The 18,535-nt window shown below is 38.6% G+C and overlaps 1 protein-coding gene and 2 long non-coding RNA genes across 4 annotated transcripts; 2 read left to right on the top strand and 1 right to left on the bottom strand.

Annotated features, from left to right (window-relative positions):
• Positions 1 to 149: 149 nt before the first annotated feature.
• On the bottom strand, positions 150 to 6,696 carry LOC141811511 (uncharacterized). The gene is given in 9 exon segments (XM_074699534.1): positions 150 to 1,756; positions 1,904 to 3,304; positions 3,471 to 3,606; positions 3,695 to 3,781; positions 3,783 to 3,836; positions 4,034 to 4,205; positions 5,381 to 5,484; positions 6,250 to 6,382; positions 6,497 to 6,696. Coding segments are annotated over 9 exon segments (3,486 nt in total). The 5' UTR covers positions 6,556 to 6,696; the 3' UTR covers positions 150 to 416.
• A 1,050-nt stretch (positions 6,697 to 7,746) lies between these two features.
• LOC141811900 (uncharacterized) lies at positions 7,747 to 8,874 on the top strand. The gene is made up of 2 exons (XR_012600206.1): positions 7,747 to 8,365; positions 8,455 to 8,874. It is a non-coding gene; the product is annotated as an uncharacterized LOC141811900 (long non-coding RNA).
• A 6,493-nt stretch (positions 8,875 to 15,367) lies between these two features.
• Positions 15,368 to 18,268, top strand: LOC141811736 (uncharacterized). 2 transcript variants are annotated; one of them, XR_012600200.1, is made up of 4 exons: positions 15,368 to 15,528; positions 15,604 to 15,863; positions 16,080 to 17,855; positions 17,985 to 18,268. It is a non-coding gene; the product is annotated as an uncharacterized LOC141811736 (long non-coding RNA). The 2 variants fall into 2 exon arrangements; XR_012600199.1 differs by having other exon boundaries at positions 15,604 to 17,855.
• The last annotated feature ends 267 nt before the right edge of the window (positions 18,269 to 18,535 follow it).

Genomic DNA, 18,535 nt, shown 5'->3' with positions numbered 1-18,535 from the left:
AACATAATCATCGGAGGGATCATTTTAAAATGTTCATATGCTTCAGCGGCTTTGCTTGCAACTTACTGTCGTCTTATTTACAATAGCCTGATGAATTCATAAAAAACAAAAAACTAGGCATCATTTTGAGTACTGCTGCAAGAGATAACAACTGATCTTTATAACAAAATAGTATCGTTTGGTTCCAAATCACACATCATAGTGAATAAGGATGTCTATGATAACATTTGAGTACACTCATAGCTTTATTCCTCTTTACACCATAAACAAGTTTCAGGAGGATGAACTGCTAGTTACTTTCACAAACTTTGTATCAAGCAATAAAAAATAATTCTCCACAATATGAACAAGCCAAAGTTTACCCAACAAGCTTATACTGTGCAACTTTACTGCTCCAAGAAGAAGATGCAATTTGCCTACTTACGCACATTTGCTCGAAGCGACTGAAAGTGAGCAGCAATAGCGTCGTAATCGGGAAGGTTGGGATGAACATGAGATGAACTTTTTGAAGAGCTTTCACGTGAAATTGATGTTGAATTTGAATTGGTTGCAGTAGGATTTTCCTTATTTTCTTCAACAGGAGGATGCCTAGACTTATCCTGGGATAACCTCAGACTTTCCCTGACTGCAGATGGCTCAGTTGGCAACCGTTTCGCTGAAGGCTCACGCGAAGTTGCTTTTGAATCTGAATTGGTTGTAGTTGATTTTTCATTATTTTCTTTAACAGAAGGCTGCCTTGACTTATCCTGGGATAATTTCAGGCTTTCGCTAACCGTGGATGGTTCAGTTAGCAAGTGTTTCACTGAAGCTTCTTGGGTCAACGAGTACGGCTGTCGATGCCTGGAACTCTCGGAGCCCTCTAAATCTTCAGAGTGCTTTATTTTGCCAAAAGAAGATCCAGTTGCAGACTTTAATTGAAAAGCCTCTGATTCCCTTGCAGGATTCAATATGGTTGGGGCTTTATCTTCTTTAACTGGTGGCGTGGGTCTCGTTCTTCGAGACTTAATAGCATTTCTGTCTCCTCTTACAGAAGCGGTTTGTGACCCAAGGTTGTCTGTCTCGCTGTCATTGAAATTAGAGTTACTGATTGGCTTTCTAGAGCTCAAGGCATTATTAGGTCTCACATGTGCTTTCTGATTGTCAAGTCCCTCTTCTGAGACTTCAGATTCTGATGGTGTTTTAATTTGCATGTTCAACTTCTGGCTTCGGAAGGTCCTGTCTCTTGACTGTCTAGTCTCATCTGCATAAATTTGCTCTGTGTTACTGTCTATGCTTGGGTTCATTACCGAGGTTCTTAAAAATGATTTGCTAAGCTCTTTTCTTTCTTGCTGCTGGAGATCTGATTCATGAACTGGACTGCCCGAATCCTTAGTTCTATACTCTGAGTAAACTGATCTTGATGATCCATCTGCCAATCGCCCTTCACTACCAAGATTAGTATCCGTATTAGCTCTAGAAGCTCTTATCTTAATCCTGGAAGCATTTGTATGCAAATCTTTACTATGTTTCTCTTCAATGTTTGCTGAAAAAACAGCTGCACTGACAGTAATCTCTTCATCATTACTATGAGAAGTATCATAAGAATTTAGTTTTGTCCTGGATAAAACATCAGCATTGCTTTTTTGTAAATGAGATGGACCAGTGTAACCTTTATTCCTCAATCCACCAGACAATCTACCAAAGTTCAGGACTCCACTTTCATACCCTTCATTTGATGCCGTTACATCTGCTGATTCTTCTTCTGTTGATCCTCGCACTGTATCATCAAAGTGAGAAGATATATCAATTCTTTGACTGTGTTGGTTATTACGCACAATAAGAACAGATCTCTGATCCTTATCATTAGAATCTTTTTCGACTTCAAGGTTTCTTTCATTATGAAAAGCAGGTGAAACTTGATTACCTTCATCAAATACCATGGCATCCATGGAACTGGTTCTATGACTGGGTTGTGCTGGTAATGGGCCTCTCCCAGCACTGGTATCAGCATCTACAAAATTGCTTGATCCCCTGCGCTCCATTAAATTCAGCTTCTCCATCTCATCTTCACTCTCTGAAGGAGAATCATATCTTGGCGAGTCATATTTCGGATGCAGATTGTCATCAGAATCTGACTGAGGGTCAGCCTTTCTGATATTCTCTGAATGATCACTTTGGTGTGGTTCTGAGAATGAATGTGAGGATCTGATTTCGTTGTTTTGAACTCCAGCATTTGTTTTCTCCATCTCGATTTCATTTTCTGGACCAGAGTCATATTTTGGCGAGTCATACCTTGGAGGCAGTTTGCCATCTGAATCTTCCTGAAAATCAGACTTTTCTATCTTCTCAGAATAATCTGTTTGCTGTGGTTCTATGAAAGAATGTGAGATGAATTCATTATTTATAAATCCAGTAGCACTCTCCTTATTTCTCCAAGAGTCCATGTTTAATGAGGGACTAGGAGGTCCTCTTTGTTGCGGCAAAAATGAGTCTAACAAGTTCCTTTCACTGTGCCTTGATTGATCATCATAGTCATCAAAACGTACAGCGTAAGAATGGGCTTCAGTTTGATCCTCAACATAATCCGTTGTTTGATTTTCCTTAAAGATATTAGAATGAAGTGAAAAAGGATATGTGCCATGCCCTTGATCATAGTCTGTAATACTATCATCATTACCTTCAGCAACATCACTATCATCATCATCATCAGACTTAGACACAGGTCTAATATCTGAAAGGCTTCCTTGAGCATACTGATGTTGTTTGGCATCATCTTGGCGAAGATTATTCCCTGATACCAGATGGACTTCTGGACCACTGAACTGAGTCTTCTCTGACATCGGTTTTTCTCTATTGTTGAGATTACTATTTGAGATTTTTTCTTCAGTTAATCTGCCGGTCCCTACCAAATCATCTTTCTGCACATCTTGTGTGTTTGGTTTCACAAAATCAGAACCTTTTTTATTCGTAACCTCAGATGTGTCTAAACGAGACATGTAATTCCTCTCCTGATACGTGCTTTTTGATGACTGAGAACCTTCATTTTTCATAACATTTTCTAAACGAGACATGTTATTCCTCTCCTGATATGTGCTTTTTGATGACCGAGAACCTTCATTTTTCATAACATAAGCAGCCGGTGTATTACCAGAAGTTGGGCTAGAAACATTCCCACGCCTTACTAATTCAGCAGCAACTCTAGCTGCCATGCTAGCCCTTTCAGCAGATTCAGCAGCTGCCTCAGCAGCAGAAGTTGCATCCTCAAATTCAAGTTTCCAATTCGAACCATGCACATTCTCTTCCTCAGCAAGTGTTGATTTGACTTCTTCCACACCAGAAAAGATCTCATTTTAGATAATGAATACAAAAAATAGCTTGCAAACAGAATTAACCAAGGATGGGAAACTAAATTGTTTCATACATGTACTAAACATTTAGGCAGGGACTGAAGTGCTAGTGTGGGTCATGTTCATTAGGATAATCGATAATACCTTGTGGTTGACTTGTTGTATTATACTGAGACACTGAAGTAGTCGATTCACTGTTCTGTCTACCAACAAATGAGGGTTTCTCATTGAAGGATTTATTTTCCATCTTATCCAAACTACTGAAAGAGGATGGACCACTCTGTTCAAATGCAGATTCACAAATTTAGAATTAACTGCATCTTGGAGCTTACAGTAAATTTATAAAGTGATGAAATGTTGCAGTTTACCAGCATGTCATCCTTGGGCTTTTGTACTTGCTCCTCAAATGGTTTTGATTCCCATTTAATGTCATGTTCTTTAGCAACTTCAGTCATGAACATTAAGTTTTGTCTGAATATCAGGTGCATTTGCTGATAATTTTTCAACCATCTAAACAACAGTAAATTAAATGGAAACAATAATGAGCAAAATTTGAGAATTAAACGTTAAAAAAATACTATTTAGGAAAAAAATGGAGGGCTTTTGATTTCCAATTAAAAAAAAGGGGGAAGACAAGAAGAGCAGAAGCTTTGCCACTTTTATCATATTTCCTGTTAACAGAGGTAACTTAATAAATTGAACCTTACCATACGGCTAACTCCAGATTCTGGCCGAAGTTCAAGAGCAGCCTTAGCAAAATCTTTACCATACTTTGCTGTTAAATGTTTCCGAATATCCATAAGTTCTGGGATATCTGCACATCTTGGGGATGCATATATTACGCTAGATATTGCTTCCTTCAGATCTATGGGGCAAGTCCTACAATATTTGAATTTTTCAAGATTCAAAAAATTCAGTGCCAGGAAATATCTTGTGCAAAAATAGGTAAAGAAATACTATCAACAATCTTGTAGAGTTATTTGGAATTTCAATTCAAGAAGGTTGTTAATTCCTGTTATCTTGGGTAACAATTGAAGAAATACATTTTAGCATGCCAGCAATGAAGACAATAAAAAATTGCTTGAGGAAACAACTTCAGAGTGACAAAAATTACAGAAAAAGAAGAAAAACAGCTGATATTGTACAACAAGAAGAAATAACCAGTACAAGAATTTGTGCAAAAGGGTACCTAAAACACATTATAAAAGGCAGAACCCAACTATCAGAGTCTATATCAATGATACAATCTAATGGTTATCTATACTGCAACAGCTATGGGTAAACAGAGTTTGTATAAGTTAAACTTCTGTTTACCAGAGAAGATGAGATAACAATGTTAAATATGTTATGTGGTAAGAGGCATCACACAAGAGAACAAAGTAAAAAATGGAAGCAGAATTTGATAGAATGATGAAATGAACTAAAAGACAATAGTTCTGCTTGCTTTATCTTAGAGAAGGCCATCTCAGTGGGGGATGGATGTATGATGTTTGGGTGGTTGATTTGGCATGACCTTACAGAAGTTGGGCATAAAAATAAAGTTATTTATGCTAACATGCAAACCAGAGGCATCTAGATAGGGAGAGATGTTTTCAAATGCAACATGTTAATAATCATTGGAAGAATTACATGATATATTGTTAGGCAAAATAATAACTCGATGACCTGTAGCAAGAGGGGGAAACAGTATATGATAGCTGATCAGATTCACTTGAAAAATGAAGGGGTAAATTGGAGATTAGAACAAAAGGCTACAGGAAAGAATATTGCTGCCTGAATGTGTTGACTGGTGACACGTGTCCGCACATTTATAGAGTGGGTTTCTACTTTTCCTACAATCTTTTGACACTAGGAAAGGCAAGTCATTTAGTTTAAATTGAGTAATCACTTTTGTCAATAAGACATCTGTATCTGAGATATATATTATATATATCACATCTAACAGCTGAATTTTTTGCATGGGCAAACAGAAAGTTGAGTGCAAAGAGGAAAGAATAAACAATGTAATTTAGAAAATGAACAAACAAACAAAATATAGATAATAAGTTACATACTTCTGTGACTCGATTATTGGTAAACGTGAATCAATGATTTCACAATATATCTCAATGAGCTCATATGCTGACATAGTCTTCTGTTCCCTGATAACATGTTCAACCTGTAATCATCAATGTAGAAGTTCAGAGAAAGTAGATATTGTATGCATTCTGAATTTTCACAGTAGCAATATTGCTAAACTCACCAGGGAAGGAAAGTAGGAAGGAACTAAGGTGGCAGAAAGAGGTAATCATGAATGCATTCTAAATTTCCTCAGGGTGCCAATATTGCAAAAATCACAGTTAAAATAGCCTCTTTCAAGATATTGCCACTTAGACAAGCATTTTAAACTACTCTAGAATCTAAATAGATAGAACAAGATATCAAATGCAGAAGTTATCTATGGTTAAACTATCTATGTCTGAACTAACACAAATAGAAGAAATTATTGCAAAATCATAGCTATCTTCCACACACAAAAAAAAATCAATGGTTTTAAAATTGGAGCAGGATAGATGCCATGCTTTGCAAGCACCTTTCGTTTACAATGTTTGAGGCTCGTCAGTCAGTCATGAACCTAAAAGAATCAATGGTTGCTAAACAATAATATCCGAGATCCTATGGTGAGACCCTATGATCAGGGACATACCATGGTCACTACTATGGAGACCATAAGTGTGAATAAAGAAATCATGTTGATTATCATTTGAAAGTATATATGAACGCAGACAAAATAAATGCACAAGCAACGATGAAAAATAAAACAGACACCTGCAAGGAGTCAACTCATATAAATTGATTGAAACTATCATTCTCAAAATACATCCTTTTGCAACCTGGATCATCGATCAATATTAACTTAACCATTCAGTAAATAGAGACGGACCCGAATCCTAGCGGTTTGTTCCTGTCCAGTCTCCAGGAGCTGAGCCAGATCCCGCCGCATCTGCTTCACTAACACCTCCCGCTTGTTCTTGAGCAGTTTTATACGAGACACCGCCAGTTTCAGCGACGTCTTGCTGCCGCCAAATCCAATCACCCACGAGATCAGCAAATAAAGGGGGAAACAGCAAGAAATCGAGAAGCCCAACGAGAATACTACAGACAAAGGACGGAAACGGAAATTCGCTCACCATTTCTGGGGCTTGAAACTCCTGGCCAGCATCTCCGAGACCCTCGACCTGCTCTGCATCTCCCCGCAGCCAAATCGGATGCCCAAACCAGGAGATGAACGTGGAAGACAACGAAGAGAATTGAAGAACCACTTCAGATCAAAGCCCACGCGATCGAAGTATTCGTCGATTTGCTTCGCCGAGTCGATGGGCTATCTATCCAATTACCCTCCCCAGCTGACCTCACCCACGAAGGCATCAAATATAACAAAGTGACGGAATTACCCTTATCATTTGTAATTTTAGCAGGAATTCAGGGATTGGATTGAGCGGGGTATAATCGGTACATCAGAGCGTTACCGCGTTTCGTAGTTACACCCGTTAGATCGAGATCTAACGTTAAGTGATCAAATTGTAAGATTCTAGTAACTGCGGGCTTTGACGGGGATGAAGCTCAAAATAGATCCTTTGTCTATGATTTAATACCAATATTTATTTTTTTAAAAATTATGTCCTAAAACAGAAAAAAATAGAAAGATAATACCAATATTTAGGGTAAAATATTTAAAATATGTGTTAAAATTGGAATAACATTATGCGAATTGAGTATTATAATATATATACATATAAAGTATAGAAAATATTAGTAAATTTGACTATAATTTAGTATAAAAAACTTAAAAATTAATTGTGATGAGAAAAATATAGGAAAGATAATATATTTTATAAAAACCTTAAATATCGGATAATTCATAAAAAAAATAACAAGCATATCTATTTCTGGCTGATCATATTAATTAATAAAAAAATAAGGGACTTTTAAGTTAAGGAATTGGGCGTCGAACCGGTTAAGGGCCAAGCCGGTTCGATTTCAAATTCACACACGGCTATTGCATGGTCGGGAGAACAAGTCGGTTTAGGCGTGAGCCACACGCAACCATTGACCGAGTCTCACTGCGCTTACAAATTAAAATATGCCACGTGTTAGGCGTCCAGAATCTTCTCTTCAGGGCAAGCGATGGCTATATAACATCCAACGCCGATGCCCGATCCAGGGTTTCTTGCGATCTGGATCTGGCCCTCAACCAGCCCTTCGCTGATCTGCAAATCGCAGGTGATCTCGTCGAGTTTTGATCTTGTGTTCGAGTGTTTTTGTGTTTATGTAGAGATCTTGGCGAAGGCCTTTTCTTCATGATCCAAGCGATTCTGGATTAGTCTTGTAAGGTTTGTTTTTATCAGAATTCTTGGTTATTGATCATTATTCAATTGTTATATTGAATCTACGTGCTTCCGCTCAGTTTCTTGCGATTGTTCCGCGGATTTGGTTCGTTCTGTTCTTGGTGCCGAGGAAGCATTGCAGGCGCGGAAGCAGATCTGTGGCTTGAAGTTCTGATCGACCGGCGTCTTCGGTGCACGAGCTCCAGTTGCCAGGAAAATTGGGGTTGTTTGCCTGAATGATCAAGTTCTTGCTCAGAACTTATCAGTTGTAAAGGAGTGGATGCCTCTTGCGAATTGGAACAAGACGGATGGGCGGGGTTCTTGATGATAGATTGGGAAGCTAATATGCATTTGAACATGTTGCATCGACCTTTGCCATGTTGGGTGCGCTCGCATGGCAGGTCACCCCTGCTTAATAAAAAGTAATACGTTTTGTGTGGTGGCGGGGGGATCGCACGGGGCATTTGATTTTATTCCCCGGGGTCTCCATCGCCTGTGTGTGTCTGTCTCTACTTCCTCTTTGAATTTCATGTTCCGCATCGACCCATCTCGCCATCAGTTAAATGCGGTTTCATGGCGATATTCAATATCCAGATTCAACTGCTGCATCCATTCCAAGCGGTGAAATTATGGTGTCCCCAGCAATTTGAACCATCTTCCTGAATTGATAAGGTACAATTCTTATAAAATCTCAGTAGCTCAAGTTCGGTATTTAATTAACATGATTAGTGGATTAATTCCTGCTCAGCATCTCCCCGCAGCCGAATCGGACGGTCAAACCAGGAGATGAACGCGAAAGACAACAAAGACAATTGAAGAAGACCACTTCAGATCAACGCCCACGCAATCGAAGTATCCGTCAATTTGCTCACCATTTCTGGGGCTTGAAACTCCTGGGCAACATCTCCAAACCAGGAGATGAACGTGGAAGACAATAAATAAAGACAATTGAAGACGACCACTTCAGATCAAAGTCCAGGCAATCGAAGTATTCGCCCATTTGCTTCGCCGAGTCGATGGGCTATCTATCCAATTACCCTCCGCAGCCGATCTTATCGACGAAGGAATCAAATAGGAGCAAACGGGCGATAGAAAATCGGATAATAAACTGACGGAATTACCCTTATCATTTGTAATCGTAGCATGATTTCTAGTTTTTAAATAAAATTTCTTTAAACACAGCTCGAGGATAACCATAAACTTGAACGTAATGATGCCCTGTATAAGAATTGTATACATTAAATTCTGTGGATGGGTGTACTCCGGTCCATACAGGTTGTAACTATATGGTGGGTATGATAATCCTTCTTGGTAGCTGAATGGTACTGATTGTTGATGAGCAGGGCTTCCAACATCTGGCCCTCGCTGAACTGACACACCTCCATAGTAGATGCATGACCTTGGTTACACACCAAGGGATGGGAAAGGTCGTGGCCGACCAAGAGACGCCAAGTTACAGTTCGCCCGTTTGCCATCAATGCACTTAAACTCACGATCAGGTGACCGAAAAACTCCTGGCTAGGAGGCCAACAACTCACGGCTAAGCAACAATAGTGAGCTCACTGTTAGGCCTCGTGGCAATAATAATAGAGGTGCTTAGAGACTGTTTTGGTCGGATGTTATAGATGTTCAAATCACTAATATTGTGTGATCCAACAAATGTAAAGTTTTGCTTCAGTTGGTAAAGGGATCTGAAACAAATTAGCATCGAAAATTCTCGACAGACCACTTCGATGTTCAAATTAGGATTCTGTTCAACAAAGAAAAATTTTTCTTGGAGGAAGAGGAAGTAGGAGAAGTAGTTCATAGAAAATTAGAAAGCTTTTACGTATCTTTTTTAGGATTTATATATCCATTTGAAAAGCACTTCCATTTTGCAGCTCGGTCTAGGTGTAACTTCCTTTGTGAGTATCCAACTTTGCACAAAGGCCGGAAATGATATTTTTTCTATATCAAATCCCCATAGTCTTATACCTAGCCGACCACTTGGCATCCTAACCTACCTTCACCACTCCCTTTAGGGCAATATCGACTGTTTCGGGCCTACCTAGATGTGATTGAGATCCTGAGTGAATTGAATCACTTGGTAGACAATGAGGTCCTATTATACCAAGTTGAGCTGAATCCCATTTCGATTCCTTTGGAGGACCGGCTACGTAAGACATTATTTTTCTTTGATCTTTCTCTTTCACTGATTAACTTTCCTTGGTTTTGCAAGTCAAATCATGTTGAATATGTCCATGAATAAGACCTTGAAATGGGGTCTGACCTCCGTGGATAGCATGTGGGTAGAGGAGGGTGCGGCAGAGGCTTCTTCTAAACTACCCCCTCCTCATCCATCTATGGCAAGCAAAGCTTAGAGGTGATGAGGGTGGAGCCAATGAGGTGAGAGTCAAAATTGAAGGGGCTACGTCTAAAGGGCTGATGTCGGCCAGGGTTAAGAAGCCTACCTCAGTGGTAAAGTTGAGAGAGTCGCCTGAGGTCGTGGCTCCCATCGAGACTCGACCTCGTAAGAAGGATCGGAAATCTAAGAGGATCTCAGCTTGCAGTCCTACCATCGAGGTTGCCATTGTCGAAGAAGTGCAAATCTGTCCAATCTTCTAGATTGCTCTCTTGTAGATCCTTCCTTACAAAGCTGCCTCCCCGAAGCGCGCAACAATGATAAGAAAAAGTCGGTTGAGAACCTGACAGATCTGCTTATGGCCGATGTCGACTCCTCCCTCGTGGTCGCTCCAACACCAGCTTCCTCTGGTGGTGCTTCTTGACCTCGCGTTGCCTCGCCTGCAGGGTCATCTGCTCTTGCCTTGGGAGTTGGGGCCCGATCAAGCCCCTTGAAATTATCTATGCGAGGAGACGTCTCAAGGATTCGATGAATCTGCGTTCGACCACTTTTGAATATACCAAGCACAAATCATACTGAAGTTAGGTCTCCTGGACCTATGTGAAAATATATTTGAGCCCTTCTTGAAGGTATGATCATGTATATATATATGTATGTATGATTTTTTGTTTAAGTGTTAATGTGTGTGTCATTACCGCAATCCGAGATAGAGCACAAGGCCTTGCACTCCTGACTCCTCCACTTGGTCGGAGGATGGAGGCCCAAATAAAGGAGTTGAAGGGTCAACAAGCGCAACCGACCCCTTCCAGAGAAGCGCTCAAGGCGGCTCAGTGGACGACCGACATGACCAGGTCGAGCAAGCGGTAGCCCAACAAGATGGGGAGAAGGCTAGAGGGGAGTTGGAGAAGTGGCGCCAGAGAGCCAAGGACCACTCGGAGAGAATCCACGGGTTGGAGCAAGACTTGCTCCAAGCGCAAACCACTACCAAAGTCTCAGAAGAAAAAACTCAACAGGCCCGAGAGGAGTTACTTCGCGTGGAACCTGCGCTAGTGTCACGAGATGTGGAGTTAGCCACTCTCGAGGGTCAGCACATACAACTTCAGGCTGATCTCTATGCCGCAGCCTTAGATAAATAACGATTGGAGTTGATGCTGGCCGAGGCGAGGGAGAAAGAGGCGAAGTTGAACCCCAAGTTGGAGGCGACCCGAGCAGCACTAGAGGCGGCGAAGGCAAAGCTGGCAGACTACCGAGTTGGTGAGGAGGCTTGGTAGGCAGATGAGAAGCCAACTTTCTTGGCGTATGAAGAGTTATATGATCTGCTAGCGGAGCGATCGAGTAAAATGTTGAAGCACGGATTCAATAGACCCATTTGTCGGTTTATCAAATCTAAGCTCATCGCTAGAGGAAGCAAATTGAGCTTTTTGGACGTGAAGAAAATCTGGAACCACCTGTCAGCTCAGAGAAAGGTGACACTCCCCTAGACTTAGAAAAAACTGACTGAGCTGACTCTTGAGGATCATTTATCCTACTTGTTGAAACTTTTTCTTTTCCTTGCAATCTGCAATGCATTTATGTAGTTTAAGAAAAATTCTAATGAATTTTTTTTTGTCTGAGTCGTGTATTTGTGTTTATGCCTATGTGCTTACATTAATCTATGTTGTTCCTTAGTGTTTCTAGTTGAAGTCTTATAAAAAATGTGTAATAAGTTACGATTGTTGCTAAAGGTAAACAGATGAGAGCTCTTTGGGGGTACTGCATGACCACATGTTGAATTTCTACTTAGATGTCGGTCCTTACAAGCATTTGAAATTGACACTGACAATAGGGGAATCATCGCAGAACCTTCAGGAGTTTAAGGCCAAAGTGTCTAGACACACGAATATCGACCCCTTAGTGTACGGGATGTTGGTGCAGAGATAGAAACCTAAACCTGTGTAGAATTGAGTCCTGATGAGGAGCGAAGGGGTCATAAGTCTCAGGCCTGTTAAGAGGCCGAGTCATTAATACGGAGTTAGAAATTCTAGTCTGTTGTATGGCGGGGCCACTAGCAAGGAGCTAGGAGAATTGAGAGTCTCAAGTCTGTCGGGAGGTCGAGTTACTAGCACGAAACTAATGGCTTGTTTGGGAGGAGGTGAGGGAAGGGGAAGGAAGGGTAAACAAGGGGAAGGGAATTTGTAAACTTGTTTGTAAAGAAGTGAGGGAAGAGGAGAGAAGGGGAAGGAAGGGTAAGTTTTCCCCTTGCAAGCTCATAAATAGACATAATTCTTTACACTCCGATTTGGGATGTAAGGAAGGGGAAAGAAATGTTAAAACATATTTATTCCAATTTTACCCTTATATTAAAATATTAATTATTAAAATAATTTATCTATTAGATTTTTGCACCATTGTTCCTCGTCACATAACGTAGTCGTCATAGGATCTCATCACTCGCACTCCTCGATGTCGACCTTCATCGTAAAATTTTACATTAGTAAATTTTTATAAAAATATATATAAAATGTTGATTTATCTTTTATCGTACCAAAGTGTATTTCTTATATTTTTTATATATCTATTTATTGTAAATATTAATTTTTATTAATCTTATGAGCTATATATATTTTTTCACATATAGATTTATTTTAAAAAATAAAGGTATTTTTGTAATTTTATATATTTAGTTTATAATTTCGATTGACAAACTCATTGAACGAATAGTTATAAGACATTAGATAAAATAAAATATCTAACGAACAATTATTTCTAAATAATTGTAGATTATAAGGATATTTTTATAATTTTATATATTTAACCTTCATTTCCTTCCCTTTCCTCCCAAACAAGGTAGCACATGTTACGTTAATGAACCTTCCCTTCCTCCCAAACAAGAAAAATATAAATACTTATCTTCCCCTTCCTTTCCCTTCCTTCCCCTTCCTTCCCCTTCCGTTAATGAACCTTCCCTCACCCCATCCAAACAGAGTGTAAGAATCCGGGTATGTTGTAAGGCAAGGTCACTAACAAGGGGCTAAGAGGGTTGAGAGTCTTAGGCCTATCAAGAAGCCAAGTCGGTAACACAAAGTTAGGAGTCCGAGTCTGTCGTAAGGCAGACCACTAACGAGAGGGCTAGGAGAGCTGAGAGTCTCAGGTCTGTCAGAAGGTGGAGTCACTAGTACAGAGCTAGGACTTCAAGCCTGTTGTAAGGCGAAACCACTACAAAAATATAGATAGTTAGGGAATTGAAAATTTTCTTCATAAGGTGTGAGGGTTTATAGAAACAGATAGCAAGTCATGATAATAAAATACATATTGAGAATATCCTAGCTAGATATGATAAAGCCTTAGGTGAGTTGCATGTCATGGTCATGAGAGCTCCTTTTTATGTGAGTCGACCAGATAGTACGACCTGCAATCAAGTCGACATGTAATTAAATAAGGCCCCTCCCATCGTGGCTCTAACTTGCTGATATTTCCCATAGACTTCACCTTCTTTCAGACGAAATCTCCCACTTAAAAAGAGCGGGGAATAACCTGTTTGTTACAAGTTTGACTCATGCCCTGTCAGTATGCGTTGAGATGCGTGTTTACATTGTTGCGAGTTTTCGAGGTGAGGTCCAGCTCTAACAATCTTTAGTTAGAGTTTTCTTCTCCACCTTCGTATGCTCAGATCCTGATTGACTCATGACCAATTTTGATTGGGATTATGACATCGCCGTAGATAAATAAAATGGAGTCATCCCAATACTGTCATGTGGAGTTGTGCGATAGACTCATAGAATGATGGGAAGTTCCTCTACCCAACAACCTTTAGCATGATTTAATTACTTTCAATCCTTAGATGAGTTGTTGATTTACGACTTTAATCTGGCTATTATTTTGTGGATAGTAGATTGAAGTGAAGTCCTGATGAATGTTAAAACATTGTCACCATTCTTGGAGTTTATGACTTTGAAATTGTCTTCCATTATTAGATATTAATTTGCGGGGATGTCGTACTAACAGATAATGCTTTGCCATAGGAATTTAATTTGACAACCTTGTAACCACTCTTTTTTTATTAGGTTGTCATGCGGCAACTCCTGATTATTCTTACTGTTTTTTGACGTTATGCACAGGTATGAGAGTATTCAGGGGATCAGACCTGACAATCTCATAACTACCTTTATATCCTTTAAGTTGCTATGCATTTTAGGAACCTTTGCAACCCCCAGCGTTAGGTAACGATAACATCCAAAGTCAAGATGTAATGCCACGTAGGAGCAATCGGAATCCACACATTAAAGATGATAAAATTGAAAGTGAAATTGATTTTTAATAGATAAATGTGATAACAATCGTAAGAAGTGTGAGAGTTGATGAAGATTCAAAAGAGTGTCAAGAAAAGCAAAATAATCGATCATAATAATCAACAAGCTTACAATCAATAGCGAATTCGTAATAATCCTGCTTACACCATCAATTTATCTCTTCATAGATAATCGTGAAGCGGACCGTCGTGCCGGATTCCATTTTTTTGCAGAAATGGTGAACTCGTGCCCCTCGTGATGATCATAGTTAGCTCATGAGCAAGTGACAAATTCACTAATGAGCCCCAAAAATATTAAAAAGTAGGAAGGGAGAACATTTAAAAATAAAAGAGTTAAGATTGGAAAAAAATCAATAATTATATATTCATCCTTCTACTGATTTATGAAAGGAAAGTGCAAGATATGAGAAAATTAAGTGGTCTATGATTTAATACCAATATTTTTTTTAAAAAAAATTGTGTCCTAAAACAGAAAAAATAGAAAGATAATATGTAATTTCAAATATTTTTCTTATTACTATTTAGGGTAAAATATTTAAAATATGTGTTAAAATTAGAATAACATTATGCGAATTTATTAGTATAATATATATAAATATTAAGTATAGAAAATATTAGAAAATTTGACTATAATTTAGTATAAAAAACTTATAAATTAATTGCGATGAGAAAAATATAGGAAAGATAATATATTTTATAAAAACCTTAAATATCGGATTATTCATAAAAAAAAAAACAAGCATATCTATTTCTGGCTGATTATATTAATTAATAAAAAAATAAGGGACTTTTAAGTTAAGGAATTGGGCGTCGAACCGGTTAAGGGCCAAGCCGGTTCAATTTCAAATTCTCACACGGCTATTGCATGGTCGGGAGAACGAGTCGGTTTAGGCGTGAGCCACACGCAACCATTGACCGAGTCTCACTGCGCTTACAAATTAAAATATGCCACGTGTTAGGCGTCCAGAATCTTCTCGTCAGGGCAAGCGCTGGCTATATAACATCCGTTAGCCGACCTAGGGTTTCTTGCGTTCTGGATCTGGCCCTCAACCAGCCCTCTCCCTGATCTGCAATTCGCAGGTGATCTCGTCGATTTTGGTTGGCTTTTTTTCCCTCACATGTGTTCGAGTGTTTTTGTTTTTATGTGGAGATCTTGGCGAATGCCTTTTTTTCATGATCCAAGCGGTTCTGGATTTGTCTTGTAAGGTTTGTTTTTATCAGGGATTCTTGGTTATTGATCATTATTCAATTGTTGTATTGAATCTACGTGCTTCCGCTCAGTTTCTTAAGGTTGTTCCGCCGATTTGTTTCGTTCTGTTCTTGCTGCCGAGGAAGCATTGCAGGCGCGGAAGCAGATCTGTGGCTTGAAGTTCTGATCGACCGGCGTCTTCGGTGCACGAACTCCAGTTGCCAGGAAAATTGACGTTGTTTGCCTGAATGATTAAGTTCTTGCTCAGAACTTATCAGTTGTAAAGGAGTGGATGCCTCTTGCGGATTGGAACAAGACGGATGGGCGGGGTTCTTGATGATAGATTGGGAAGGTAATATGCATTTGAACATGTTGCATCGACCTTTGCCATGTTGGGTGCGCTCGCATGGCAGGTCACCCCTGCTTAATAAAAAGTAATATTTTTTGTGTGGTGGCGGGGAGATCGCACGGGGCTTTTGATTTTATTCCCCGGGTTCTCCATCGCCTTTGTGTGTCTGCCTCTACCTCTTTGAATTTCATGTTCCATATCGTCACATCTCGCCATCAGTCAAATGCGGTTTCATGGCGATATCAGCAATATCCCGATTCAACTGCTGCATATTCAATTGTCCATCGCCTATGCATCCATTCCAAGCGGTGAAATTATGGTGTCCCCAGCAATTTGAACCATCTTTCTGAACTGATAAGGTACAATTCTTATAAAAACTCAGTAGCTCAAGTTCGGTATTTGATTAACATGATTAGTGGATTAATTCTTTAGTGATATGAGACAGACGTACACATGTTAATTTCGCTGTAATCTGACTGAAGAGGAGGAAGTTTTTTGATAAAAGCAAAGTGATTTAAGTGAGAGAAAAATAGAACTCTATAAATCTTTATTCGCCTTAAGGTGCATTGGATAGAATGCAATGAAATACTTCATTTCCTCTGATTTATCCATTATTCTACGACATTCAAGTATATCACAATGTCAAGTTATCATTTAAAATCTAAATGGAGATAAATTATATGAGCGACTTGGACTGATCGGGCCATCAATATTGGTTCAATCCTATCTTGTAAGCCAATATGACTGGTTCAATTGAGTGAGCTTGATCATTTCCTTTGATTGGACATGTTGGTGGGCTTGATCTGATGGATCAACCAAGCTAGGAATGCCAGAAAGACAAGTAACTTAGGCACATCGAACTTATCAAATAAACCAAGTAATATTGATTGAAAAATAAAGGTGAAACAAATATATCCAATACAGAATGAATTACTACTTCATGCATTATTAAAACTAAATAATGAATTCAAATTGATTATTCCTTTTAATTTGATTCCATTCCTTCTCTAGTTTTATTCTAATTTCATTTCATTCCATTATAATCTATTAAATTTACTCACTACTTGGATACATTCATTACAATTTTGGTTCATTGTTTGCAAACTGATTCATTTAAGAACTAAAGATTATTAAATTTGCATAATTTTTTGTTGAAATTATAAATCACTGGTACTGATAGATGTGGCTCCTCTTCAGAATGCACACACGTGCGACTTAACCATTGTAAATAGTTTCTCAAATGCAGTAAATTGCAAGGTTTTTCTCGTCTCTAATACTTGATAGCAAATGGTTACCTTATATCAAATTGTTATAATTAGTTTGAAATGTTTTAAGCTTTTTGATGACAGTCGATTTCTTGTTTCTTAAAAAGTAATTTGTGTAGTTATATATCACCTCCATTAATTCCATATCATCATATACAATTAGTAAAACTTTAACCGAGGCTAAATATGCTGAAACAATTACATTTACGGGTTCAAATGTATTTGCAAGTTCTTGATTGATGTTGAGATCGTTTAAAATTTTACTGTCATATCTGCTGTTCATTTCTACATTTTTCTCTGTGTTGTTTCCTGTTTATTCTTATAGAACAGTTGACTAAGAACAGTTGTAAATTTGGGTCTATGTTGTGTAGTGGTTGGGTGACGGTTTTGTTGGGAGAAAATGTGTTAAACATAATTGGGGTAATTGTAAATGTAAAATCATGTAGTAGAAAAAAAAGAGGCTCTTATGCTCTACTAAGTCCATGGATTATACAAGAGGCTTGAGAGTTCCTGACAACCGCGGTAAAGATTTTGCAGCTGAAGCTCTCTAGATGTTTGTCAATTGTATTCAATATTAAAGACATTGCCGCTGAAGATTGTCTGTAGTGCTGTCAGTTGAGGGAGATTGAAGATTCTGCTGCTGTCTAAAGCTTTTGGCAATCCAACACGATGCGCATGTAAAAGAACTGGAAGTCATCTCACCCTACATTTTGGTGGAATTCAATTCTCGGTACAAGATTCTGACTACTTTTGTAGAGATTTCATATATTTGAAAGTTTTTCTCATAAAGATAAAAACACACTGCATATTACATTTTGGCTGGATTTCTTGTTCTAACTATGGGTATATTTCCTTTTAGCTTTGGAGAGCTTACAGTTTTGTTGCTACACATGAAAAGCGTGTCGACTGAAAATGAGATACATTCATGGAGCAAAAACATGGGCGTATTATGATTATAAGTTTTGAACACTCTTAGAAGATGTCAAGTTCTGAAGAAGTCAAATTTGAAATTGTAAGCCTGATTTTGGATTCTCAGATCTAGATTCCTATTTCGAAGAAGTCAACTTTATAAAACACTTCTATTTGTTTGTGATTGCAACTTCAACTATATCAGTACTCGATGACTTAGACATCCATTTTGAATTGCTGATTATGCAAGCCAGTTTGGGTCGTTTTATTTTAGGGAGTAATATTTGGTAATACGAAGAACTCAGGTTATGAAGTTAATATATGCTTTATCAATTTGATTTATTGACTTAGATGATTTTATTTTATTTGTTGCGAATTTTTTTTAATTGCTAAATATTCTAATATTTTCTATTAATTTCAAATTTAGTTTTAAAAAGAATTTGTCGAACCTTGTACGACAGCTGTGGCTCTGCCTATAAATATGATTCGTTTCGCCTTTCA

Source organism: Curcuma longa, chromosome 17 (genome assembly GCF_044706935.1).
Source record: "Curcuma longa cultivar G26 ecotype Majalengka, Jawa Barat chromosome 17, ITB_CL_G26_1.1, whole genome shotgun sequence".
Taxonomy (NCBI): domain Eukaryota; kingdom Viridiplantae; phylum Streptophyta; class Magnoliopsida; order Zingiberales; family Zingiberaceae; genus Curcuma; species Curcuma longa.
Note: the sequence above shows the minus strand (reverse complement) of the source record. Positions and strands in the feature narration are given on the sequence as shown.